The 27823-nt window shown below is 32.7% G+C and overlaps 1 protein-coding gene across 1 annotated transcript in view; it reads left to right on the plus strand.

Annotated features, from left to right (window-relative positions):
- The window catches only part of RELN (reelin), a 548816-nt gene that overhangs the window by 350516 nt on the left and 170477 nt on the right, over positions 1–27823 (plus strand). Inside the window, exons 16-20 of the mRNA XM_074193988.1 lie at positions 2387–2496; positions 6762–6828; positions 11090–11323; positions 12040–12201; positions 22470–22706. Coding sequence (XP_074050089.1) covers positions 2387–2496; positions 6762–6828; positions 11090–11323; positions 12040–12201; positions 22470–22706 — 810 coding nt within the window. The remainder of the gene's footprint in view (positions 1–2386; positions 2497–6761; positions 6829–11089; positions 11324–12039; positions 12202–22469; positions 22707–27823) is intronic.

A 27823-nucleotide genomic window follows, 5' to 3' on the forward strand; every position in this document is an offset into this window, starting at 1 on the left:
TATCCTTGAAATATTTTGCAACAGTAGAGTAAAATGACTTGAGAATGCATCTTTGAAAACTGTTTTCATCACCCATGCTTTATTATTTGACCACCAAAGAACTAGAAGTGATCAGCAACTGTAGCTTCTTAGATCACGGGATTTGAAGGCTGATAAGTAAACTTTGATTTTCAGTTTCATTACCTACAGGAAAAATTGTCAGATGAACTTAGATACTTTAAATCAAGTATAAGGGTTTTTTCTTCTTAGAAATATAAATTCTAAAAGCCTTCCTTTTCCAGAATAATCTATCCCATCCTTATTAAAAAAATTTATTGATCAGTGTGTCTGCCTTCTTCAATTATTTTCTTCAGAACAACATCCGAGAACATCTTTATCTGCTCTGACCACCTCTTTAACCATTTTAATATTATGCAATTGAACTCAATTTCTGAAGTGATCAAACCAGTCAGTACTTTCAATAGAAGTATCTTCACTCTCTACTTTATTGCCATTTTCTTTCACTGCCTTAAATTTAGAGCACTTATCTGAATGCTCTGTTCTGCTAGAAGAAAGGCATTTTTATTGCAATCTTCAATCCACATTACTAAAAGACATTCCATTTCTATCACTAGACATTCCTTTAACTTGTAGTTGTTTGCAAATTATGAGAATTTGATGTGAATTTTTTTTTTATTTTACCTACAATTTTATGATCTGTATTGTCAGGCAAGCCAATAACTTGTCCTATTTTTTTAATTACTGTGGCTATGTTTGTGCCTTTAAGTTATATGAAATTTTTTAATGAATAACATTTTCTCTTTTTATATATTATCATTGTTTCTATTTGAGATATTCTTTCTTTTTTTATTTTTTTCCATTTTTCCTTTAAAAATCTTAACACAATTGTTGTTTATATGGTATCTGATAGTAATATGAAAATAAGTGAGTTCAGATTAATCATATAGCTGTTTGATAAGACTCTAGACTAGTTAATGTGCATTATATTGATGGAATTTTGACTTGCATTAAATTTAATCTGGTATTATTTTATAATTCCCACTAAAACAAATTTCCCATTAGTCCTAGTTCTCTGAAGGAGCTGGTCAGTCTGCCTTTCTTCAGGCAGTCATCTTTATCAGAAATCTAATCCTTCTTATCTTCATGCTCACATGGTCATACATTTTCACTTTATAGACTTGGCATTGAGACAAATAGGAGACAAAGTGGAAAAAGTAAAAACTAGAAGTCAGTAAGACTCTAATTCAAATTATGCCTCCAGTACTTACTAGCTGTGTGGCCTTAGACAAATCTCTTTAACCTCTCTAGTCTTAGCTGCCTTAGCTCTCTATCACCCCATGATTACTGTAAAGCTTTACTATAATTATTTAAAATTCAAATACAAGCAAAATACTGTTGTATAGTTTCAGTCATGTCCAACTCTTCATGGCCCCTTTTGGGGTTTTCTTGGCAAAGATAGTAGAGTGGTTTGCCATTCCTTTCCCTAATTCATTTTATATATGATGAAACTGAGACAAACAGGATTAAGTGAGTTGCTCAGGGTCACACAACTAGAAAGTATTTGAAACTGAATTTGAAGTAAAAAAGATAAGTCTTCCTGACTTCGAGTCTGGCACTCTATCCACTGTGCCATCTAACTGCCCACTTACCAGTCTTCAAAAGGTAGGAAGTCAAAGTTGACTATACAAATAGATTATTTCTTAGCTTCTGTTTAATATATTTTACTATGAGAAGGATGATGAGATTATGATATGACACTCTCCTCAAAAATGTGGTTAGTAGACATCCTTTCTCTATACAGCAGTTAAATAATAATCTATCTAGGGATTTCATACCAACTTTAAAAATAAAGAATGTATTTGAATCAAGTGCAGAATTCTACAAGAGAAACCTGAGAATTGGAAAAAATGTTACCTTTTTAACACAAAACATATATTAATAGTTATGTGTCAGTTTAAAATTATCCCTAATAGCAAGTTCAGATGCATAATAATTTAGGTCAATAGAAAAATCATAGTATGTAAATAGACTGTTGGGTCAGGCACTTGTCAATTAAAAGTTATACCTAATAAGTTTGAATGTATAATAATTTAGTCAAGGGTTAATATTGTTGGAGCTGCAGGGACATTAGAGAGTCATTAGACTTGTCCAGGGTCACAAAAGTAATTAATGGCAGATCTGAGAATCAGACTCTAGGATATTGATTCCTAATCTACAGTTATTTTTACTATACCATAGATACCTGAATAAAAGTGCAAGTGGATTAAAGAGAGATTATTAGCAAAATTCTTATATCCAATACAGGCAGAATATTTTGTGGTCAAAGTAATTGCCGAGAATTTGAACTTAGCAATGAAGTTAATTTTGTGTATTCAATTTCTTGCAGGTGGAACCGAATAACTATCCCTCTCCCCAATGCAGCATTAACCAAAGACACCAGAATTCGCTGGAGACAAATGGGACCAATCCTTGGAAACATGTGGGCGATTGATAATAGTTAGTATTTATGCCTATTATAATCACATACCATTGATGTAAACTCTTCCTGCACTTATGTTAGTTCAGCACAGACTTCATCACATTCCTGAGTTATGGCCGTGCAATTCATTAAACACTCTTTCTTCCTTTGTGCCTCTGCTTTCAGTTAGGAAGCCCAGGGATGAGCAATCAGAAAAGGCAGTGGAGTCAGCAATAAAAGGTCCTGGTATTTTGCAACATACATAATTAAAATGTTTTTAAAGCTCCGAAATTCAAACTCATAGGCTTGATGACAAGGGATAGCCTAACATTCCCTTCAACTGTTTACATCAAATTAACATAAATATATCTCATGCTGTGCTATTAAAATAAGGCCTATTCTTCTCTTAGTGGCTGCCACAACATCTGGGATGATCATATGCTAAACACAGAAGACCTTCATAAAGAAACACTATCACTATAACAAATGCAAAGTCTAAATGATTCATGAGAGTGTAAATATGCCATCTATACTATCTGCAACAACTCACACAAATGTCCTTTCCTTTCTCTTCCCATTGCCACCACTTCTAGTATAGACCAGATGTTCGATTGCAATAGACTCTTTTTAAAAAAGTTTTTGCAAGGTAATGGGGTTAAGTGACTTGTCTAAGGTCACATAGCTGGGTAATTATTAAGTGTCTGAGGTCACATTTGATTTCAAGTCTTCCTGAATCCAGAGCCAGTGCTCTATCCATTGTACCACCTAGCTTCCCCCTGCAAGAGAAAATAGAATTTTCTTCCTCACCTCCCACAAACCCTCCAATCCTTCCTTAATAAGACTTCTCTTTCTCATACATAGCTCTATTCTTCTCACCATAACGTGCAACACTCAGTGGCTCCCTATTTAGTTTCATCTTCTATTCTTACTATTCTTAGTATTCCCAGATCCCACAATCTAATGCCAATTTATGTTCCCCACTTTGTCTCATTTTACTCCCCTACATTAATTTTTTGTTTCAAACAAACTGAACCAATCTCTCTCCTTCAAATACACGTTGAACTTTCATTCTTCCATACCTTAGCTCATGCTTTTACCTATGCTTAAAACATCCTTGCTCCAATCTTCACCTATCACATTTCTACTCATCTTTAAAGGTCAACTCAAATGCTTCCTCAAAACTCATATAGCACATAGTTTCACAACTCTTTAATGCACCAACCAAGTATTAGTGTTTTAGTTATCCATATAGATTTCTGACCCCCTTACTAAATTATAAGCTCCATGAATTTCTTATCTAAACTTTTTATGGCACATACCTTAGACACAGGATAAATTTTTGTTGAATAGAATTTAATTCATTAATCTCTCTCTCTCTCTCTCTCTCTCTCTCTCTCTCTCTCTATATATATATATATATATATATATATACATATATATATTACTCAATAGAATAAAAATTTATTGAATTTATTGAAATATATAAGAAAAAATACAAAAGCAAATTCCAAATATAGGAATAACTCTTTGGGGAAGATACTGTAGTCTCCTGCTTATAGCTAGGAAGCATTGTCAGTTTAAGTTTAAGCAAATGAAATAAGGAGACTTAATAGTGTTACCAAACTTAAAAGCAGGAAATCTTAAATTCTATCCTCATCCAAGGCAGGGAACTGCCTCAGGGCTCAACCTAAGCAACTCCCTCAAAAGAACAACAATAACCAACTCTGTCTTATCTGCAAGATGGAGAACATGACACTTGCATCCTTCAGGGAATCTGTGAGAATTCACTAATGAATGAATCCTTTGTCCTTCCTGATTCCATCTGAAACTAAGGCCTTTCTGAAAATAGAAAATCATACAATAATATAATTGTGAAGAAAAACAAACTGGTAGATGTCAGTGTATGTCAGAATTTTATTAGGCATATGTACACACATATGGATGTGTGTGTGTACTCTCTTATTATGGAGTCATATTTAGTATCTATGCTGTTTTTATATAGAATTTTGAGATTTACAAAGCTTTGCCATTATAATAACCCTGAAAATAGGTATATACAAGAATTACAGCTTGAGTTTTACAGGCAAGAAAACTGCATTTCAGGGAGAGATGGCATTGAAACCCAGGTATCTTGACCCTAAATCTAAATTCTTTTCTTCTGAGTTGCCACACTGTCTGCCCCTCTTTTTTTAAGAAAAGAATCTTTGGAAACTTCCTAAAAATATTAAGACAGCCATATTGGTACTTAATTTAAAACTAGTATATAGTTTACAAAGAGGAAAAAATATACTATTGTTTGTTATTAGTTTGTCATTCTTTGGGGGGAAAAAGTTGAATGTGTTGATGCAGGATAAAAAACACATTAACTCAAGGAAAAAAAGAAATTTGTTCATTATCAAGAAAATTTACAACCTAAGATTATTTATTAAACCATAACTCATGACCAGAAAACTGTGGTAACAAAGAATACTTTTCTTAAAACTAAATTTTAATTAATTAATTAAATTAATTAATTGCTTGATTGATTGATTCTTTCCATCATTCTGATGGAAACTTTTTTATTGCTAGAATCAATGACTTTTTAAATTCTATACACCCAGTTTAGTAGATTTGGGAAACTACCAGGCATCACCTCTAGGCTGTGCTAAACTACAGAACAAATTAGCCTATCTAAAAAACATAAGGTACATGTGCCTAAAGGCATTGAATTATATTTTTCTCTCAAGAGAAAAATGGTACCCATTTACATACTAAAAATGGTTATTTCCTTGGCTTCACTTTCCTGACTGCAAATTAGATATATTGTGTAGTCCGCTGGAGCAGCCAAGGGCTACTTATGCTTGCTATAAGCACCATATTTGTCATCAGCTTCCCCCATTCAAAAAGCAAGCACAAAAACCTTTGCCAACTTATTGTTGCTCCTCTTCGCTCCTGAGGCAAGGCCAAAGTAGGACCATGTACAAAGCTTGACAATCTCTTTTGGCACAGGCTGGGAAAGAAAAAAAGGCAAAAGCTGGAAAGTTCCTATATGCAAGTCAGATTGACTTAAACTTCCAGTAGACAGTGGGCAATATAAGATGTTCAGCTGCCAGGGATGCAAGGTCCAAAAGAATGTGAGTAGAGAAGAAGCAGGAAGTAGAATCAGATTCAAGCAAAGTTTAAAAACAAGATTAAAAACAAAACAAATAATAATAATAACAGCATGGTCTTGGCATGGGAGTTAATAGTGAGAATACAAAAGGCATCCAAGCTTCATGTACAGTTTGCAAGTTCTCAGCTTCTTATGGTTACTGGTATGTTCTTAGTCTAACCCCATATTGAGAAGTATCATGACAATGGATAGAGAACTTGGCATTTGGGAGGCAGAAGAACTTGGGCTCAAATCTAAATTGAAATAACAACTAGCTTTGTGCCACTTAGCAAATGACTTAACCTCTCCTAAATTCATTTTTTGAGGATGTTGAACTTAATGACCTCAAAAGATCCTTCATTTCTAAATTTATGATCTGAATTTGGATTTTTAACTTCATACAATCAGTGTAGTACTGTATTTTTTGTGTTTTTGCAAGACAATGGGGTTAATTGACTTGTCCAAGGTCACATAGCAAGGTAATTATTAAATGGTGAGGCTGGATTTCAACTCAGGTCCTCCTGACTCCAGAGCTAATGCTCTATCTACTATGCAACCTACTTGCCCCTAGTACTATTATTTTTTTAAATAATATATTGTTTTGTCATAAAACTATTCAAGAAATTTGTTATTCTCCCCAAGTTTATTAACAACCAGAAATGTAGTTAGGAATGCAATTGTCCAATTGTGCTCATATGTAGAGTTGGAAAATTCAAGAAAATGTTTCTAGTCTGATCCTTTGTAGACAAATCCAGATGCTCCATTCTAGTGTACTTCTTTTCCCCAAGAAAAAATATGAACTGTATGTATGTGTGTATGTGTGTAAAAAAATGACTCAATATATTAAAAATATTCTAAGCAGATTGGGGAAAATAGATTATAAAAGGGAGAGTCAAAATCACAAGTGTCCTGTATTCTTCTCTATGCAATAGATGTCAAAATCTTAAAAAAATTCTGTGAATTCTACAATTTGTAACTTAAGCAATTAACTTGTCATAGAATATACCATATGTTGCCTTCAGATTCCCTGAATTTCCACAAATGGGGGGCATATGCTATACATATAAAATGCAATGCTTCATATTTTTGTTTCATAAAATTATTCCAAGTATGGGCTTAACTTTTCCAATAACATAGCCTTTATTTACATCAACCTTTGTTTTTCTTTGGCAGTTTATATTGGTCCATCATGCCTCAAATTCTGCTCTGGAAGAGGACAATGTACTCGAAATGGCTGCAAGTAAGAACTCTGATAACAATGTTTGTAGATTTAAAAAAAATAATATAATTCATTTGCAAATCACAAGTTAGCATGCTTTTTCAGGTTAGTTTGTTTGGGCTCTACCAAGGACTAATGCCAAATCTGTTAAACTTAAATTCAATGTTTTAAAATTATTATGATGACAACGAGGAGGAGGAGAAGGAGAGAAGGATGTATTTTTTGTAAGTGGAGGTATGTTTCTTAGTTTTCTAGATACTAAACATAGAAAAAATAAGCAAGTATTGTTTCATAATCTTTTGAATTTTGGATACTTTTTAATGTACTTTTTGTTTGAAAATCCAAAATGTTATGTTGACCTTCCATTAACTTGGGCCATTCTTTTAGTGTTCTTGGATCTTTTTATAAAACTAACCTGAAAATGTTTTCTAAATTAACTGCAAAAACAAATACCTATTCAAAAATCAAGGAAACAAAATAACTCAGGATGGATCTAACAGGTATAATTTAACAACCGTAATGTGAAATATTTTTACCTCATTCATAAGTCTCTTTTCCTTTCAAGGTAATTTATTTGTGAAACTTAGAATATATTTTCTGCCTTCATACAATTTATAACTGGTTTCATTTCTTGGTCTTTTTATGTGAATAATAATATAATGTGACTTATGGTGATAAAAGAAGAAAAACAATTTAAAAAGGCAGAGATAAAAGCAAAATAAAATTTTAGAAATCTAGAATTTTTAAAAGAATATTCTAAAGTACAAAGGGGAAGGGTATGACAGATGTTGCATATTAAAAATGCTATCAGGGGCGGCTAGATGGCACAGTGGAAAAAACACCAGTCCTGGAGCCAGGAGTACCTGAGTTCAAATCCAACCTCAGACACCTAATAATTATCTAGCTATGTAGCCTTGGGCAAGCCACTTAACCCCATTTGCCTTGCAAAAACCTAAAAAACTGTCCTCTATTAACAAACAATAGGCCTTTTTATATAGACCTGTAAAGTTTGTGAAGCATTCACATAATCATTTTTTTATTTCTTTCCTCATAATGACCTTGGAAAGTGGTACCTATTATTATCCTCAATTTACAAAGTTACAGAGGAAACCAAGGCTGAGGGTTTAAGAGAATTGTGTTCACATAGCTAGTAAACATAAGAGCTAGATTTATACTATAGTCTTCCTTAATCCAAGTCCAAAAATTTTGTGATTTTTGTGAGGCATTTTGCCTTTTCATTTTGCTGTGATACTGGTTTCTTGATGAAGTTCTTCTATTTTTGCCATATAAATTTTGATATTTAGTTGCACCTATGATCTCATTAATGGGTTTATTGCCTATGGTAATGCGGATTTCAACCTCTATATCTTCTCTCAACCTATGCAACTCTTCTGAGATCTCTTCTGAGATCTGCCCAATGTGCTGAGAACCTTCTTCTGGCATCAGAGATATTATAATTTAAATAGTAGCACATTAGAAATATGATAAATAATCTCCTTTGGTCCATATCAAGAAGAAGAAAATCTACATTCCTCAAATTTATTTATTCCATAATATCTAATTCATGTACTGTTGTTTATCAGTGCAATGCATGGGTTCAACAAGCATTAACTACATTTCTAACCTTTGCATTTGACCTATATACATTTCTATTTTTGTCTATATAGTCTTCCATTCTGCTTTTCCTCATTTTCCCCTACACAAATATCCCCAAAATAGAGAATAATTTAAGCAACATTCATTATGTTCATTCAAGAGCATCATTATGCTGATCAAAAGCATTAGATATGACATTTATGAGAATGGGCAACCAAAATTTGAAAATCTTTTAGAACATCTAGCTTCCAATCAAAAAGAGTTCCATTTAAAATGAAATGTTTAAAACTACAAGAAAAACTACAACGATGTAAAGAAGATTTCAGAGCATACAAGCATGATTTAATTGAATGGATTTGAATCCTGGTTCTGCCACATACTACCTCCATTACCTTTGGCATATCACTTTACCTCTCTTGGTCATCAGTAAAATAAGGGAATTCAATTTAAAGATATCTCAGTTCTCTTCCTTTTTTTTAGTTTTTTTTTTGCTAGGCAATGGGGTTAAGTGGCTTGTCCAAGGCCACACAGCTAGGTAATTATTAAGTGTCTGAGACCGGATTTGAACCCAGGTATGGATTTGAACCCAGGTACTCCTGACTCCAGGGCCAGTACTTTATCCACTGAGCCACCTAGCCACCCCTTCAATTCTCTTCTAATGCTAAATCTATGAGCATTGTACTTCAGGAAGAAAAGCAAAGTTTGTTCCATAATATTTTCACCAAATTTCATCTTAAATGATTCAGTAAAACAAGCAGATTGCTCACATCTAGACGTGATTACCTGAATAACTTTTTTCAGGTTTCACATATGTCCCAAGGCAAATAAAGTTAATCCCTTCTCTTTTTGAGTTTCCCATAATGCTACAAAGCATTTCTTTATTCTGCAGTTCCTGGAAGATAGAAATTTTGCGTCTAAAAATTAATATTTTATACATTATGCTAGAAAGTATTGTTTGCAAGAAAATATTTGTGAAGTAACATCAGTGCATTTTTCCTCAAAAGCTTTTACATAGCATCAATTGGATTTTATAAAAATAAATATCATTGTCAACAACTTTTGTTTCAAACAGAAATATGAGTAGTCATTTTAAGCCTTCAATATTTAATCTAAAATTATTCATATGATATGACATTAGGGTTTACAAAATGTATAACTAAAATGAACTCTATGAGGTAGATATTCCAAGCACTGCTATCCATAGATGAAGAAATTAAGGTACAGAAGGATGATCCCCATCCAAGATCACAGAGCTAACAAATATAATAAACATTTGAAATTCTTGTCTCTACTTCCAAAGACCAAAAATACATTAGCATGAAATATCATAATATAAAATGCATTAATTCCATACCCTATTGCTAAGTTTCATTAAATTTCATTAGAATTTAGTTTCATTAGGAATATTCCTAAATATTCTTCCATCAGTTTCCTATTTGTAGTGGGTAGGGAAAAATGGACTTCCAAAGGTTTTAGCCATGCAAGTATGCCCATAATCATCAAGAAATTCTTTTAGATGTTTCTGCTATCCTGATTTATTTTATGAACACTTACCCAACTGCTGTGTGCATGTTCTAGGCACTTAAATGTAATAAAATACAGGATCCAGGTCTACTCACATTGCATTAGTAAGGGAACAAAATGCAAACTTAGAGGCAACATGACTTTATTGAAAGGGCCCTAAATTTGAAGTCAAGTGACCTCTGGGTTCAAATTTCAACCCTTGACCTTACTGTATAACTGTGAAAAAATTATTTAACCTCTATCCTTGGTTTCTTCATCTATAAAAGTGTGTGGTGGCAGTTTTTTTCCTGATTCCACCAACCTGGGATCCTAATTTCTAATAAGAACATCTATATGGGTCAAGAATAGAATTTTCCCATAAGAATGTTAGTAGGCTGAGGGGCAGCTAGGTCATGCAGTGGTGCACCAATCCTGGAGTTGGGAGGAGCTGAGTTCAAATATAACCTCAGACACTTATTAGTTGCCTTGGGCAAGTCACTTACCCTATTGCCTTGCAAAAACAAACCAAAAAAAATGTTGGGAGGCTATGGATTTTAAAGAGTCAAAACAGGAAAACTAAAGAAAAGGATACAATTGTATTTTCCAATTCCAAGTAATATAATTTTAACTCCTTAATACATCTCATATTAAAGCATAGTCATTGCATTTTATCTAGGTAAAAATACAACACTTGCATTTAAAACATTATCTACAGACTTTCAATGTTTTGTTAAATATACCTCAGAAAGTCTCCTGTTGATAGAATTTATATAGTTTTGATATTCATCACCTAGAAGCAAATTACATATTTTGCAGATTGCACCTTTGTTGAGTGACTTTAGGATTGAACTATGCATTAAACTATCCATTCCATTGAACTGCATATCTATGTAGGCAGATTATGTAGAATTTATTGCAAGTGCACAATGAATTAGTGTCTTAATCATATTCTTTTTATAGCACTGCTATGCCAAGATTACATTTTGTTAGGATATTTACAGTCATTCAGACCCTGCTGACTCTTCAGATTCAGAACTGTCCAAAGACTTATAGGATTCAATTGCCATTGATTATAATACTTGACTTTATAATTCTTAAAGTAAATTTTAAAAAATCTGTGAAAAATGGTTAAAATTGAAAGCAACAAGGTTTAATATTTAATTTTGTGGAATTTCTCTGACAGGTGTGACCCTGGCTTTTCAGGACCAGCTTGTGAAATGGCATCCCAAACATTTCCAATGTTCATCTCTGAAAGTTTTGGAAGTTCCAGGCTCTCTTCTTACCATAATTTTTACTCTATCCGTGGTGCTGAAGTTAGCTTTGGATGTGGTGTCTTAGCCAGTGGAAAAGCATTGGTTTTCAACAAAGATGGGAGGCGCCAGCTCATTACATCCTTTCTTGACAGCTCACAATCCAGGTGAACTTAGAAATAAATGACAAAATAGCATAGCTAATTTAATTTTATAATGTATAGATTTTCACATTTTCTCTTATTTCCATAAAATGTTAACTTTACCCTTTTTCTAAATCATAATTAGGATTGGAGACAAGGGTTAATTTGGGGTTAAGTCATCCCTTTTTTGTAATTCAATTGTTTTACAAATGACTTTAGGGTATTTATTACCAGCCAGATGGAAAAATATGAATTCTTAGTATCAAAAAATGTGTGCCAGAGCCAAGTGCTAATTAATTATTTATATAGTTTTATTTATTTGACAGCTTGTGGTGGCTGATTATATCCATTCCATGTCTTCTCTTTCCCCAGTAACATAATAAATAATGCAATACAGTGATGATGAGCACTTTAAATGAATATATGTCATATACACATATTTGTGTGTATGTATATTTTTATGAATACAAATAAAATATTCTCTTCTATTGCATATAATATTTTATACATATATATTTAAATACATACATACATATATGTATGTATGTATGTATGTATATACACAGACACATATATGTACACATATTCCACTCTGGCATTAAGGGGTAACGAGTTAGTCACAAAGAAGCATGGGAAGTTCATCTAAACTTCCCTGAAAGTCTTTTTTAAAAGCAGTAATGAGTATTATATTTTGAAATGCTAATGTATATTCATTAATCAAATAAATTAATTTTATTTAGGTTTCTCCAATTCACATTAAGACTAGGAAGCAAATCTGTTTTGAGTACATGCAAAGCCCCCAACCAGCCTGGGGAAGGTGTTTTATTACATTATTCTTATGACAATGGAATTACATGGAAACTACTCGAACATTATTCTTATCTCAACTACCATGAACCAAGGTAAGTTGGATAGTGTTATGAAAAAGAGATGTAATGATAGCAGCTTCTTTCCGGAATCATCATTTGTGATGATAGACTACAAGCAGCAACTAGGACAAAGGCTAATGTGTCCTGGAATGATAAATTAACTATGCTTTTTATAACAAATCCCATCCAACCTGAGTGCCTATAGTCTAAAGAAAGTGATTTTTATATTGAAAATGTTTCATTCTGAGAAAACTGAAATTGGTATAATCATAAATTTAAGCAAATGCACAAGCTAACAGTGAATTTTTCTTTTATAGTTAAAATTGGGACGATTCAGCATTCACATTTTGTTCTAAATTACCAATTTTTCCAACCAGTTTTGCTAGCAAAATGATAATTCTTGATGCACATTAAATCAAGCAACATTATTGATTCTATTAATAGATAATATTATTTTTATATAATATACTGTTTTATATGATAGATTTTAATAAGTTGAAGTTCAGTAGAGTCAGGGAAGTATTTCTAGGGTCTCTTATCTGTCATAAATTTAAAAAGGTTAAAAATGTATCTAACCCTCCACTTTTTTAATCTTTAAAGAATTGTGGTGACAAGGTGACTATTTATTTGTCCTTAATTATAGTGCAAGGATATAAAATTGCCTTGTAGTGTGACCAAGTATGCCTGTACAGAGGCGATTTCAAAGATATTAGGAAGTATTTCTTCATGTTTCAGTCTCCTCATGGACACCTGAAATTCATTTAACATAGAACAGTCTTCATTCCAAACCTTGGACTATGGATTGACACACAAAAACCATTAGGAGTGGTAACATTGAAGCTTAAACTACTCATAAATAATTGACCATAAAACATTTTCCAAAGTAACATTTCAGTAACATAACTATACTTGTCCTCTAAGAAGAATGATGATAAGTATAGAGAAGGGAGAAAGAAAAAAAAAGAAACAGAACAACTCAGGGGAAAATTTCTATTTTAAAAAAAATACTTAATCCTTGCTTTCACAAATATAGTAATTGCTCATATCAAATGGAGTTGAATCCTGGTTGTTTGGATGGATAGATTGAAAGATTAAAAGATAGAGAGATTAAAGGGAAGATGAATGAGTGGATGGGTAGATGTGTGGATGGATGGATGAATGGATGGATGGAAGGATGGGTGGGTGAGTGGATGGATGGAATCTAATAAATTTAAGAATCTGGATACAATGGATTTTTTTTTATTATTTGAGATGAAAAGAATTTCAATCTACATTACCATAAGAGTAAAGTTAAATTCAGCATTATTTGAGGGAAGGAAACACTTGCTTCATTAAAAAAAAATTAGAATAGTATATCTATAGTATGTCAGAAATATAGAAAAAGAACAGACAAATACTATAATTATAGTAATGGTGATTAAAATATAAAGTATCGTTCCTGTTCATTCCCCAAACACTAACATTTTCATAATAAGAATGGACTGTTGTAAAATTCTGTTATCACTCCATATCCAAAAATCTAATTAATCTTGATGATATAAAAAATAATTACACATTTAATGTTCTTCTGTGAAGGTGCAGTTATTCTTGCCTCCCATTTGACAGCAACATTTTTCTTCTAAGAAAACCAGGATGATTTTTTTTAGTATTAAATATATGCATAGTTTGAAAGATTACTATCATAGATGTTTTTAGCATGTTTAATAAAACACATTGATATTTGATAACATTAAAAAGAAAATTTCCTTTAAAGAAAATTCTATTAGAATTCTTCCCCCATTTCAGCCAACACATGCTCATGCTTTCTCTTGCAAATCAATACCATGAAAGAGACATTGCAAATTGCTCTAGAATATATAATTTGATGTGTGGTCTATATAACTGCAGTAATTTTCCATGTCTTTAATAAACAGCTCATGTTGTATAAATTCTAAACAGCAGAATTAATGATATCTTGATGCTTTTAACCACTTACTGTACTCTTTTCAGTAATAATGAATGATTATAATTGATTTAGAAGTCATAATGTTACTTACTGTGATGGGGCTCATTTGTTTGGAAATAAAACATGCCCTAGAAATTAAATAAGCTGGTTGGCTTATGAATATGAGTTGTAAATATATTTTATCAGTTCATCTATCCTCTATAATTTATGAAATAAAATTTTAAAGTGTATTTGCTAACTTTTTATAAAAAATTAATATCTGAAAATAGATGCAAACATAGAACATTACATTTTTAAGCTATTATTTTTATTCAAGCTAACTGACATGTTTTATGGACTAAGTATTTTTCTGAATGTAAAGCATCAAGTCTATAGAGATACTGAGCTTTTTATGTTTTATGAGGTATGAACTTAAGAATATTTTAGTAATGTCAATTTAGGTTTTTTCATAATTTTATTATTTGACCTATTTATAATATCTAGGCAATAGGAATCCATTTGCCTAAAATGTTATAATAGTTGCTAATAATCACATATCTAATCTTTCCTCCTCACAGAAATTTAGGCCAAAAAACTGGAAAAAATAGAAATTTCTGAATGGTCTTTTATTATATATATAGATGTAATGGTTCCAAAGTGAATCTTACCAAACTTTTACTTAAACTAGTGGCCATTTTTGCAGAATGGCAATGAGTTGAACAGAGATACTTCAATATGACAATTTTTTGTCATTACTGGCTTGCATTATTTTTCAAAATTAAATGTTCATTTTTTAAGTTTTTATTTATTAAAGGCAATGGGGTTAAGTGATTTGCCCAAAGTCACACAGGCAATTATTAAGTCTCTGAAGCTGGATTTGAACTCCTGACTCCAGAGCTAATCTCTGTCCACTGCACCACCTACATGCCCTCCACAATTAAATGCTCTTATAAGAAGATATCAATACTGAATCTTCATAGGAAAAAACCATTTTGGACATTGATATTTCCTAATGTATCTAGCATTATTTTCATACTTAGTTAAAAACATAACTTAAAAGATAACAAATAATGGCATTATAACTGAATACATTAGTTTAAATGGCATAGACTGCTCCCTCACTAGAATGTACTATTTTCTCATCTCTACCTCATAGAATACTCAGCTTTCTTAAAAACAGCTCAAGTGTCACTTCCTATGGGAAACTTACCCTGATCTCACCAGTTGCTAGTATACCCTCCCTTCATCCCAGAATTTTTTTTGCATAATTTTGCCTTTAATTTTCTATACCATTGTGTTTCTCCATCACCACTTCCAAAAGAATACAAGTTTCTTAAGTGCAATGTTTGGTTTTGACTTTGTCTTCCCAGGGTCTAGTGTAGTAACTGGCATGTAGTTGGTATAAAAGGGATAGGTACTGAACTTGTGACTTCATTGGTATGAAGAATTTCTGAAAGGACTCTCTCTACCAGTTCAGGTTGAAACCTTCTCTTTACCTTGTACTTTTAGATAATTGACTCAGACCCAAGGAGATGCATTACTTAACAGGGTCACAAAATCAGTACATATCATATAATGATAATTAAAGTTGAATAGTTATATAGAACTCTATGAATTACCTTCCATAGGATTCAACAGTGATATATTGTATAATATTAATTTAGTCATTAAAGAAATTCATAACATTACTATTATAAGAAAAATGGTCACAAGCTATTTTCTAACTTTTAGAGAAATTTCAATGATTAATTCCTTGAGTTCAGGAACCATCTTTATATCACCAGAGCACCTACAACCATGTCCTGCATAAATTAAACATGAAATATTAATTGAAATAATGATTTAATGAATAAGTAGATTGAAGTACATAGGTTGATCCAGCATGAAAGAAAATTGAAAAAAAAAACTTTGCCATTTAGAATGTAGCAATGAATTAACAAATGAGGAAATACATCTACTCTAACACAGAGCAGTAACTAAAATTATGAAAGATCCCATTTATTGAAATGTGTGTCCAAAAGAACCCAAAAATTTTATGTGGGGAGTTCATAGTTTTTTCCCTTCCATTTTTTCATTCTTAATGAACTTTTTCTTTACCTTTATATGTGAGTTTGCCCCATAATTCTTTCCTATTTTCTCAGGTTACCATTTTTTCTTTGTGTCCATTGGTATTTCATTTAAGCTAGGACTCATCATTTCAATGATATATTCACCTGGGAATTTAATTCTCATCAATAACATTTTCAGTATTATTAAATTATTTTATTATTATTTTAAATGCCTTATCGATCAGAAACTGATAGGTGCTGGCGAGTACTAATAAAAAAGAAATTAAGGCATCACTCTGCCCTTAAGAACTCTACCACAAGGAGGAGGGAAGGGAAAGAACTTGGGGGTAATATGTAAGTCAATATAAAATGTATTCCAAATGTAACTTAAGAAGGAACACTAACAACTGGGGAAAATAAAGTTTCTTAGAAAAGGGGGCAATTCATCAGAGCCTTGAAAGAGGATGAGGAATATAAGGTGTAGCAGTGAGAAAGAGAGAATCATTCAGACATGAGAGATAACTTGTTCAAAGATAAAATTGGGAGATAGAATACCATGTACAAGCAACAGCAAGGAAGTCAGTTTGGCTGCTGTGTATGTGAAATGGAATAATGTGTAATCAGTTTAAAAATATAGATTAGAACCAGATTGAAAGGGATATTAAGTGGCAAATAAGAGTGTTTTGTCCTAGATTTAATAGGGAATCACTGAAACTTCTTGACTAGGTAAAGTGGTTAGACCTGTGCTTTTTGAATATCAATTTGAGAACTCTTTGGACAATAGATTGAATATGAAAGAGTTTTGAGACAGGCAGACTAATTTGGAAATTATTGATATTAGCTTGGTGAAAGATGATGAGGGCCTAAGTTGGGCTTGTGGCAAGGTGATGGGTAAAAAAAATACAAGAGATGCTATGATCATAGAATAACAAAGCTTGGCGATTGATTGGATATAATAAATAACTAGGTGAGTGAGAATAACGGGTAAAAAATTGACTCTATGATTATGAACCTTAGTGACTAAGTGGATATCAGTGCCTTACAAAAATAAGGAGCTACACGGAGGAACAGGCTCATCCTCATTAAAGATGAGGATGTTCTGTTCTGTTTCATACTTGCTGAGTTTGAAATATTACAGGACATCCCATTTAGTTGTTCAGCAACTGTAATGTGGGTCTAACACTCTAAAAGTGATGAGAGCCAGCTATATAGCTCTTTCAGAGCATTGGCATAAATATAGCAATTGTGATCATGGGAAGAGTGGAGAAGGGTCTATGACAGAAGCCTGGAGCAAGCACAAATCTAAGATGCATAAATAATGACCCTGTAGGTGGAACCTGAGGAATAGTTACACAGAAAGAGGAGAATCAAGGAATAAGAAATATCATGAAAATCAACAAAGATTATTCAGGAAGAAGAGGTAAAAATCAGGGAGAAATACTATGGAAGTTCAAGAAGAATGAAGAGTAAGAAAATGCCATCGAATTCAGCAATAAAGATGTCATTGCTGACTTTTGAGAACATGGCTTCCGTTGAGTTGACGCATCAGAAACTAGATTCCAAAGTGTTAAGAAGCAATTAGGAAGGGCAACTAGGTGGTGCACTGGCCCTGGAGTCAGGAGCACCTGAGTTCAAATCCAGTCTCAGACACTTAATAATTACCTAGCTGTGTGGCCTTGGGCAAGCCACTTAACCCCATTGCCTTACAAAAAGAAAATAAACAAGAAGCAATTAGGAAGTATATAGGCAACCTTTTTCAGGAGTTTGGCTAGGAAAGACTAGAGAAATATAGAATGATTGTCTCATAGGATGGTAGAGTCAAATGAAATTGTGAGGTTTTTAAGATGAGGAAGAACTTGACATTTTTAATAAAAGGAGAGAGACAATATGATAGAGAAACTAAACATCACCAAGAGGCAAAGATGATCAAAGGAGTATTAGAGGAAATGGGATCAAAAGCAAAAAGAGAGGGATAGACTTTCTCAAGAAGAGCAACTCTTCCTCAGAGGATAGAGAAAATGGGAAAAGAAGGGAGTAGTGACATGAAGGAGTTTGAAATATAGTTAAAAAGAGTGAACTCCTAGTGCAAGGCCTCCTTTTTCCTCAGTAAATTATGAAGTGAGGTTCTCAAAGAAAGGGGAAGATAGGAACATGCTTCCCCTTACTGTATACTTCTTAATTCTACACAAAAATACTATACTCGCTTGTCTTATTAATCATAGGCTTTACAGTTAGAAGGGAATTTCAGGGGCAGCTAGGTGGCGCAGTGGATAAAGCACCAGCTTTGGAGTCAGAAGTACCTGAGTTCAAATCCAACATCAGACACTTAACAATTACCTAGCTGTGTGGCCTTGGGCAAGCCACTTAACCCCATTTGCCTTGTAAAAACCTTAAAAAAAAAAGAAGGGAATTTCATTTGATCTGATTTTGAATTCCTTATGGCCAGCTAATCCTGAATCTAGGTAAATCTCAGTGTTTTCTCTACTTTATCCTTATGCCACTGAACTTCTAGTGGAAGTCATGAAATTGCCAAATGAGCTCACTCTATATTCAGGTGGTTAAAGCTCAGGTGGAAAGTCCTTGTTTCTTAGAAGTCTTTTTATTGATTCAGTGGCATATTTCATAATAACTATCCAAAGCTCTTCTACTTCATCAAGTCTGAGCTTACTCTTAATTGATGCTCTGAGGAAACATTTTTCTCCTGCTCTACAGAAAAATAAATGATACCATCCAATCTATTGAGTGAGTCTCAGCTTATCTCCATCACATTTTTAAACTTTTCTGCATCTTTACTCATTTTTTTCTTTATTTTTGTATCAGAATTCCTTCTCACATGCTCTAAAAAAACCTTATTTACTAAGTTATTCAATGTGATGTATTTTTCATCTTGCTTTTTTGATTCTTTCCAGGTAGGATTAGGCATTGCATAATCATGAAAAGCCCTCTTTACTCAGAGATGACTTTCCATTTCTCTTTTTCACAGTGGGTGGGGTATCAGAAAAAGTCCTGAACTAAGAGATAGAAGACAAGACTTAAGTTGAAATTTCCCTATTATCTGTATGACTTTCAGAAACTCGGGTCTCTAGGTCTCAAAGTCCTTATGAGAGGTCTTTAATTTCTTGAAAGACTAGTTTAATCTGTACATCAATAACATCACAATCAAATCACCACATGTTGTTATTCAGTCATTTCAGTCATGTCCTACTCTTCATGACCCCCCTTAGGGGAGTTTTCTTGGTAAAGATATAGGAGGGATTTGCCATTTCCTTATCCAGCTTATTTTACAGAAGCTCATTTTACAGAACTGAGGCAAATAAGATCAAGTGACTTGCCCAATGTCACACAGCTAGTGTCTGAAGCTAGATTTGAACTAAGAATGACAAATCTTCCAGACTCCAGACATGGCTCTCTATTCACTGTGCCACCCCCAGCAATTGCAAATTATTGCATAACTTTTTTGCAATTTGGGTTCTTTGATAATAATGGCTCCCAATTATATGGTGATTAAATATGAGAGATATTTTACAAATATTTTCACAATTGTTCCTCAGAATAACCTTATGAGTTTGGTACTATTATCCTCATTTTGCAGATGAGGAAACTGAAGCTCAGAGAGGTTAGGCTACGTTCCTGGCGTTATACAGTTAATGACTGTCTAAAATAGAATCTGAATTTAGGTCTTCAGTGTCCAGTATCCCATTCAGTATGCCATGCTGTTTCTCAACAAAGGAAACAATATGATACGAGGAAAAAATCAAATGTTGTACATTGCAAACTGCATAAAGTTAAGACCCTCTTTGTTTTCTCAGAATCAATCCCATCAGCTGACTTCAGAATCATGTTTCTTTACTTGTTATTCAAACTTTATTTGATCCTGGTACTAATTTCTGTTTCTTATTTGGAAAGAAAAAATAGTTATAGATATGATCCCCATATTTCACCGCTCAAAAATCTTGAATGACTCCCCACTATCCACCAAATAAAGTGCAAACTTTTTGTTTAGTATTCAGAGCTTCCCATAATCATTGTGGCACCTGCCTCATTCACTAGCTTTGAGTCATAGTACTCTTTCCTCATATAATCTTTTCTTCTGCTTAGCTCAGCATTTATTTCCCATACCTTCACATGTTTATGCCTTTGCTCAAACCGTTATTGTTAGAAATGCAAATTGATTTATTTCCTCTTTGAAGTAAAAAAAATGTGAAAAATATTTTGAAGTGAAAAAGAATATATCTTTTTAAGCTTCCAAACAAACTACTTTTTAGGGTTATATTATATAGCAAAAGAGGCAGTGTACCATAATAGATAAGAGTTCTGGCTTGGCAATCAGAAACCCTGAGTTCAAGTCTTATATCTGACAGATATACTAGCTGGATGACAAGCAACAAATTTCTGAGAGTCTGCCTTAATCAAGTGATTTTCCTCAATGGAAGTTTCCTATAGCAAGAAAATCATGAGTTTGTTCCAAATAAAATAAAATTAAAGCTTCTTTTTTTAACTATAAAATAAATTTATTTTAGTTTATTTTCAGCAGTGAAAAGAAATTTAGAATCATTAAGTATTTAATATATCTGGCTATTATTCTAGTTCATTTTATTAAAATAAATAAATTTTTCACTTTTCTTTTTTACTTGATTTCTTTCCAGAATAATCTAGGTAGCGCCAGTCTCAAAACTTTATAAATGCACTAATTATTTTTTTGTTGCTAATGAAAATGAATGTGAGCATTATATTTTATATCCTGTTGCTCTATAACCATGGTTTTCAAATTTTCAAATTTCAATATAAAATGTACATAGTATAATTTTAACTGTTTGACTTATTTGCTTATGTAATATTCAATTACATATTATATAATATATATATATAGATTTAACTGTTTGCTCATTGATAACTAAGGATGTAGCTTGATTTAGTATGAATATGATTAAATTGAAGTAGTTCACTTTCTCATCCCACCCAGAAAATTTGAAACCTTCTTTTCAGATACATGCATGCAAATATGTATATACACATTCATACATATATAGAAATATATATATATATATATATATATATATATATATATATACAATTTGCCTTGGGGTCATCTAACTTGTCATTTATTTTCTTCCTTTACACACACAAGGAAAAATCCCCTCACTTCAGTGTGCATTTACTGAAATGCCTCTCTTGGTATTTAATTGTACACTGATGGAGACAAATGTTCCACTTGCCATTTGCTTCACATCTCACCTTGTGAATATATGTGAGCAGCATGGAACTGTGATTTATGGAGCTTTCAAGCAGATGTCATTGCAGTGGCAATTAATGTATGGTCCCTGCTGCTATATACAATAATTGCTCCTGGAAATTAGATATTATTCTTAATTTTCCTTACCGTTTGTCAGGTACAGGTTTGTTGTCATAGCCGCCATGACAGATCAAGTGACCTTGGCACACAGGGCTAAACTCATGGGACTAAGGAATTTGATGGTTCCCTCAGCACAAAATTATGTGTGCATCTATCGTTGCCTTTACCAAGACAATATGAATCCTTATCACTTTGGAAAACTGTGACTTTAGTCTTAGGTTTTGTAAGAATAGATGGCTGAACATATAGATAGTTTAAAATACTACTGATTTAATTCCACTCAGTTTAACAAACATTTAGTAAGCACCTCCCATAGGTATCTTAGGAGACAGTGTTGCATAGTAGTTAGTTGTCCTGAGACCAAGGAAATACTTCTGTTACATAGTCACTATGTAGCCTTGGATAAGGCAGCTCTTGGATACAGCAGCCCAGACAATTCCGCAAGGCTAATTCACAGATCAGGTGCCACCTTAATGTAGAAAATTCCTCTGTGGACTCTCTAATACCAATGAAATCTCCACTCTAATTTTGAAAAGTATCTACTATCCATTGCAAGACATTGAGAAAAATGCAAAAATTAATCAGATAATTCCCTGCCTTTCTGGAGCTTACATGTGTTTTGGGAGTGGTTTTTTTGGTTTGGTAGAAGAGGAAATACCACATTGGCAATAAACAGAAAAAATATTTTGATTGGGGTAGCTAGGGAGCATAGAGGACTAGCCCTGGAATCAGGATTACAAGAGTCCAAATCCAGCCTCCAACACTTGACACTTGCTTGCTCTGGGACCCTGACACATCACTCAATTCCACTTGCATCACAAAAACAAAAAATCTCAACAAAAATACTTTGATTCATTATATTCCCTTCAGTTAAATGATAATGTGATATAAATGTTTACATTTTAGATTATTGAAGTATCCTGAACATGTATTTTTTTTCTTCTGCTTCCTATCCTAAAATTCCCTCTCCCTATAGAATTATTTCTGTTGAACTACCAGCCGACGCACAACAGTTTGGAATTCAGTTCAGATGGTGGCAACCTTATCACTCCTCCCAGGGAGAAGATGTATGGGCCATTGATGAGATCATCATGACTTCGATACTTTTCAACAGCATTAGCCTTGACTTCACTAATTTAGTGGAGGTCACTCAGTCTCTGGGATTCTACCTGGGAAATGTTCAACCCTATTGTGGCCATGACTGGACTCTTTGGTAAGGATATAAATGCTTTATTGTAATTAGACAATCAATTTTAATAATTGAAAGATGCATTGTGAAGGATTGCTAGAAGTGCAGATTTGTATAAAACTGGATTGTATTAAAAAGAGAGATTATGGAAATATACTTTGGAAATTTTTAAATAAAATTATTTGTGTCATCCTACTTCTTAATAGGAGAATGGATTTTTCCAGCTCCATGATTCTTTAAACATAATTAGAAATATAATTTTGAGAGAATTTTACTTACTTTACTACTGAATTCAGGAAAGGTCTATTTGATTTCTCCAGATGAATCTCTTCGGTGATTATTCCTTGTAATTGTCTCCATAGTGCATATCACCAAATGTCCAATCAATGACCTAATCATAATTAGAGGTAAATTTTATACTCCAGTGCACAGAGAATTACCTTTGATGGAATTGTGCATGTACAGTGATTTTCCACACACAGCAGGATAAAATTTTTGCTTCAAAATTACTGCTAATGGAAATGAAAGTACAGCTGATCACTTTTGCTCTGAGCTCTTTCAACCTAGACAGAATGAAAAAGATCTATGAAAAATATGAAAAGGTCATATTCTATGCTTTGTCAATTGAACATCTTTTGTAATAAGTTTCTGTATATCATTTCTTGAAGTCTTATTAGGAGAGGGAGGAAAATCATTGGACTTAAGTGAAGAGATACAGATATAAACAAAAAAATTGACTTTTTTGAATTTTACATATTATTAGATTTTTTTAAAAAGCTAATTCAACTTAGTTATATACCTATAAGCTACAAACGGAAATGCATGCTTAAGTTTGTAGAGTAGTTGTTCAAGTACTTTGTAATATAACCATACAAGTACTAAATGGTGTTTATTTTTTAGAAAAGGTTTGCAACTTATTCTTTAGTAGAAATGATTAACATCTGTTGAAGTAAATCCAAACTTGCTGAGTATGTCAATATGACATGGATTGAATGCATGATAACAGCAGTTTAATTTCTGCACATGGATCAAAACCCTAAGAATAATATCCTTTCATTCAAGTCTGATGAATATTTTTATGAGGACTATTTTAATCTACTGCCACTTTAATTGGTACACATACATTTACTCCAAGAAAGTACAATCATGGTAATTATAGAAAAACATAAGGAAATATAAATAATTGTACAATCCCTATGGGCACCTTGAATAGCACCATAGGAGTTTTATTAACAAGCACATTTGAGCAATCTGATTTGACTTTCTGATCATCTCTGAAAGTAAAGCAAGTTGATTTGGTTCTGCAAATAACAGAGTATGTTCAGGCAGTGATAATGAGGACATAGAAACACATTTACCACTTTAATAAGGACAAGAAAAGTACTCACTGCTCATTAAACTGAAACAACATGGTAGATCTCAAACTGTTCACATTTTCTTAACCAGTGAGTTAGAATAAAGACCCCTTTAACAATATTGTATCCTCGGCTGTTAACTGACTTGCTTATCATCAAGCACCATGTATCAAGATTCAGAGTCAATATACAACTTTCACAAACTTTTTCAGAAATACTTGTTAGAGTATTCAAAATAAAAGTGACACATTGGAATCACTTAAAATCCATGTGTCAATCATAACCTCCTAGTCATAAAAAACAAGCTGATCTACTTCTTGGTCAAAACCCATTGTAGTATATTAACTTATTATGTAAACATTTTTAGGACACATTCTAAGGTGTAAACTATACCCTTCATTGACCTTGTTTCTCTCCAGGGGAATTTTTTAAGTTCCACAAGATCTGTACAAATGACTGGTGTTAAATTAATTATTGTTGGCTTTTCCCAGCTGTGAGTTCATTTGGTTCTCATTTTCTAACTCATGACTTTCCATGAGCATGGATTGCTAAGGCACTGAGAGTGTTCTCCAGGGAAAACGTAGACAATTGCTTTTTCATTAGGAGAACTATAGTCAATATGCTATAAATCACTCTACAGCATGTCATCATAGAGTACTTTTTCAGCAGAGGAAAGAATTGCTTATAATTATCTGTGATGCTTTCATTTCTTCCCAAGAATCCATAAATCAAGGCCTATATCAGCTTTAATCTGTAGAATAACTTTCTTGATAACTTTTTGCATATAAATTTTAAATGAAATATTACAAAGTTGATTATTTCCTTTGGAGTTTATTTGAGATTAAAACCCCCAAAATGGAGTCAAATAATAATAAATCCAAGAGACACCATAAATAAGAAATCATATTCTCAGATAACTAGTATCTGGGGACTCAGAATCAGTGCTTCTGCAAAGGGATGGTTATAATGGTATTTTGGAAATGGTATCTATTTTTGGTGAATGTAAGGAAATACTGGAAAATCCTCACTGATTAATTGAGGAGAACAAAACACAGAATCTTTTTTATTGTTTTGAAGTCATTTTTAAACTAAATTCATCAACAAAATAAAATTTGTCTTCTTGCATTCTAGGAAGATAAAACAATAGCATTTTACTTGAGTGATAATTCTTAAAATGGGAAGCATATTCCTTGGATTTTAAAGAACAAAAATACATTTTAAAGAATATATATACATAGGGGGTTGGCTAGGTGGCACAGTGGATAGAGCACCGATCCTGGAGTCAGGAGTGCCTGAGTTCAAATCTGGCCTAAGACACTTAATAATTACCTAGCTGTGTGGCCTTGGGCAAGCCACTTAACCCCATTGCCTTGTCAAAAAAAAAAAAGAATACATACATAGATGTACACATGTACACACACACACACACACACATACACACACACAGATTTAAGGGCTGGCTGGAAATTGTTTTGTTTTTACATTATGTACCCTGTTCTGAACATTTTGTCACATTTTTCAGCAAGGGCAAACAGATTTTTCAGAATTTCAATCGCATGTCAGTTGTAGAAGAAATTTTCTAAAAACAATATTTAGATAGTATTTTGGTTTCTGGATCTTCAAAAACATAATATCTGACATAGTTGGAGCACTGTACATTTACAATAAAAGGTAAATGCATATATATATATATACACACACACATGCATTTACTATACATACATATATATACATATATATGTACACATATATCCACATACATACTGTTCCAATAGTTAGCAAAACAGAATCAATGGCACTGAATATATATGATAGCTTTTAAATTATATTTTGGATATTTCCTGAAAAAATAAATTTAGTTTGAGGAAAAGATAGACACTGTCTAAGATCGAAAGGGATTTAGAAGCATTTTTAAAGCCTTCAGAGCTTGATAGCAAAGGGTTTTTATCTGTTTTTCTTGATACTTTCCTTTTATTCCCTCAATACAGGTGGATCACTATTTTTGTATGTATTAGTCATAATTAGGAACATATTTTAAGTAACAAAAGGAATGTAGAGGGAGGCAAAGAAGAAAGATTTTTCTGAGGTAATTGGGCAATATTTGAAAAAGAGACTAAAAAGGGAGATTAAAGATAATTGCATATATGTGAGAAACAGACTAAGGTGAAATTCAGTGTAAGTGATGAAAGACAAGAAAATGGGGGAACTTGGCATGTGCACACACCTTGGGGAGAGAAAAAAAGTTGCTGTGAAGTTGTTGTGTCAGAGAGTTTCACATATTGTCCACCATGTACCACTTTATACCTAGGACACTGACCAAAAAAAAAAAAAAAGAAATGTTTTAAAAAGTTGTTTGGGGTGTGGTGAAGAAGAAGAGTAAATTACCTTCTAATAACTAAGTCTAGAAGTCAGTGTGTAGATTGTAGTTTATGGTTAAGGGCATTTACTGGTTGAATCTCTCAACTTAAGATGTTCTCTGAGAATAAGGAATCATTTACATGGAAAATTAAGAAATCAATTTTGAGAGAAATTTTAATATAATAATTCTCATGTTGCAGTTGAAAAGCCTTTTGGTGTCAAAGTATAGACAATTTACCTTGGAATTAGGACAGCCTTGTTTCAAATCTCGCCTCTGATATGTACATGATACAGGACCTAGGGCAATTTCTCATATCAGTCCCCTCTGGCACCTCTTGAAATATACTTTTCAGCGAAGGAGCTGATCTTTTCTGCCAATGTAATTCCCTCATTAGAATCTTCCTATACTGATGAAATCATAGATCCAGTTAAAATATAGATAGATAGATAAATTCAGTTTTATATTTGAGTTTCTATTATTAATGGAAATATACTGGACACAATTTAAAGAGAATAGTCAAGGCAAAAAGATATTGAGAATCTAAGAGACTCAAAGAATGGCGATGGACTTGACAGCAACAAAGTTCAAAATAGGGATGAGTTTTAGAAAAACCATGATGCAAAGATTTACAGTATATTGTAATATATATATATATATGTATATATGTATGTATGTATGTATATATATATAATGTATGTGTGTGTTTGTGTGTATACAGTCAAATGTTGGAAGTGAAGTAAACAAAATTAAGTTTAAAAAATCTACCTCAAAAATTATAAGGTGAATACTTAATTATAGAAACAAGTAGAATTCATCATTTTTCTAGGCTAAAGACTGTCCAGTGGGACTCCTATAAAACTATCAACTAGGTATAAGAAGACATAGCATGTGCAATAGTATAAGCACAGAGAAAAGGAGTATTCTCTCACATCTACTTGTCTATTATTTATAAATTAGGATTGGAATAAAAATTCATTACCTTGAAATATATTTTTGATTAATTTTTTAATAGCAGTTTATTTGGTAAGTATATTTTCTATTATTGAGGCTATTTCCTGCTGAAAGATATTTGGGGTCTTTTTGACAATAGGGTTCCTAAAAGTAGCAAAAAAGGTGTTTGAGGGAACCTATAAAAAGGTTTAGGGTGATAATGGCAAAATTGAATTTCAAAATTATTTAAAATGTCAGTGATGTTGTCCTATAAGGAATTATATATGGTCCAACATATTACAAAGTACCTAAATTTTAAAAGAAATTGACTGAAAACTAGCAGAATAATTGAATTTCTGAGCTGGAAGAAAACCCAAGAGTCATCTAGAGTAACACGTACACAGAAAGAATATCCAGGATAATATATCTGACAAGCGAACCTCTAGTTTCTGCCAGAAGACTTCCAAAGCAACTCTTTGCATTTGTGGACATCCATA

This window comes from Macrotis lagotis, chromosome 7 (assembly GCF_037893015.1).
Source record: "Macrotis lagotis isolate mMagLag1 chromosome 7, bilby.v1.9.chrom.fasta, whole genome shotgun sequence".
Lineage (NCBI taxonomy): Eukaryota > Metazoa > Chordata > Mammalia > Peramelemorphia > Peramelidae > Macrotis > Macrotis lagotis.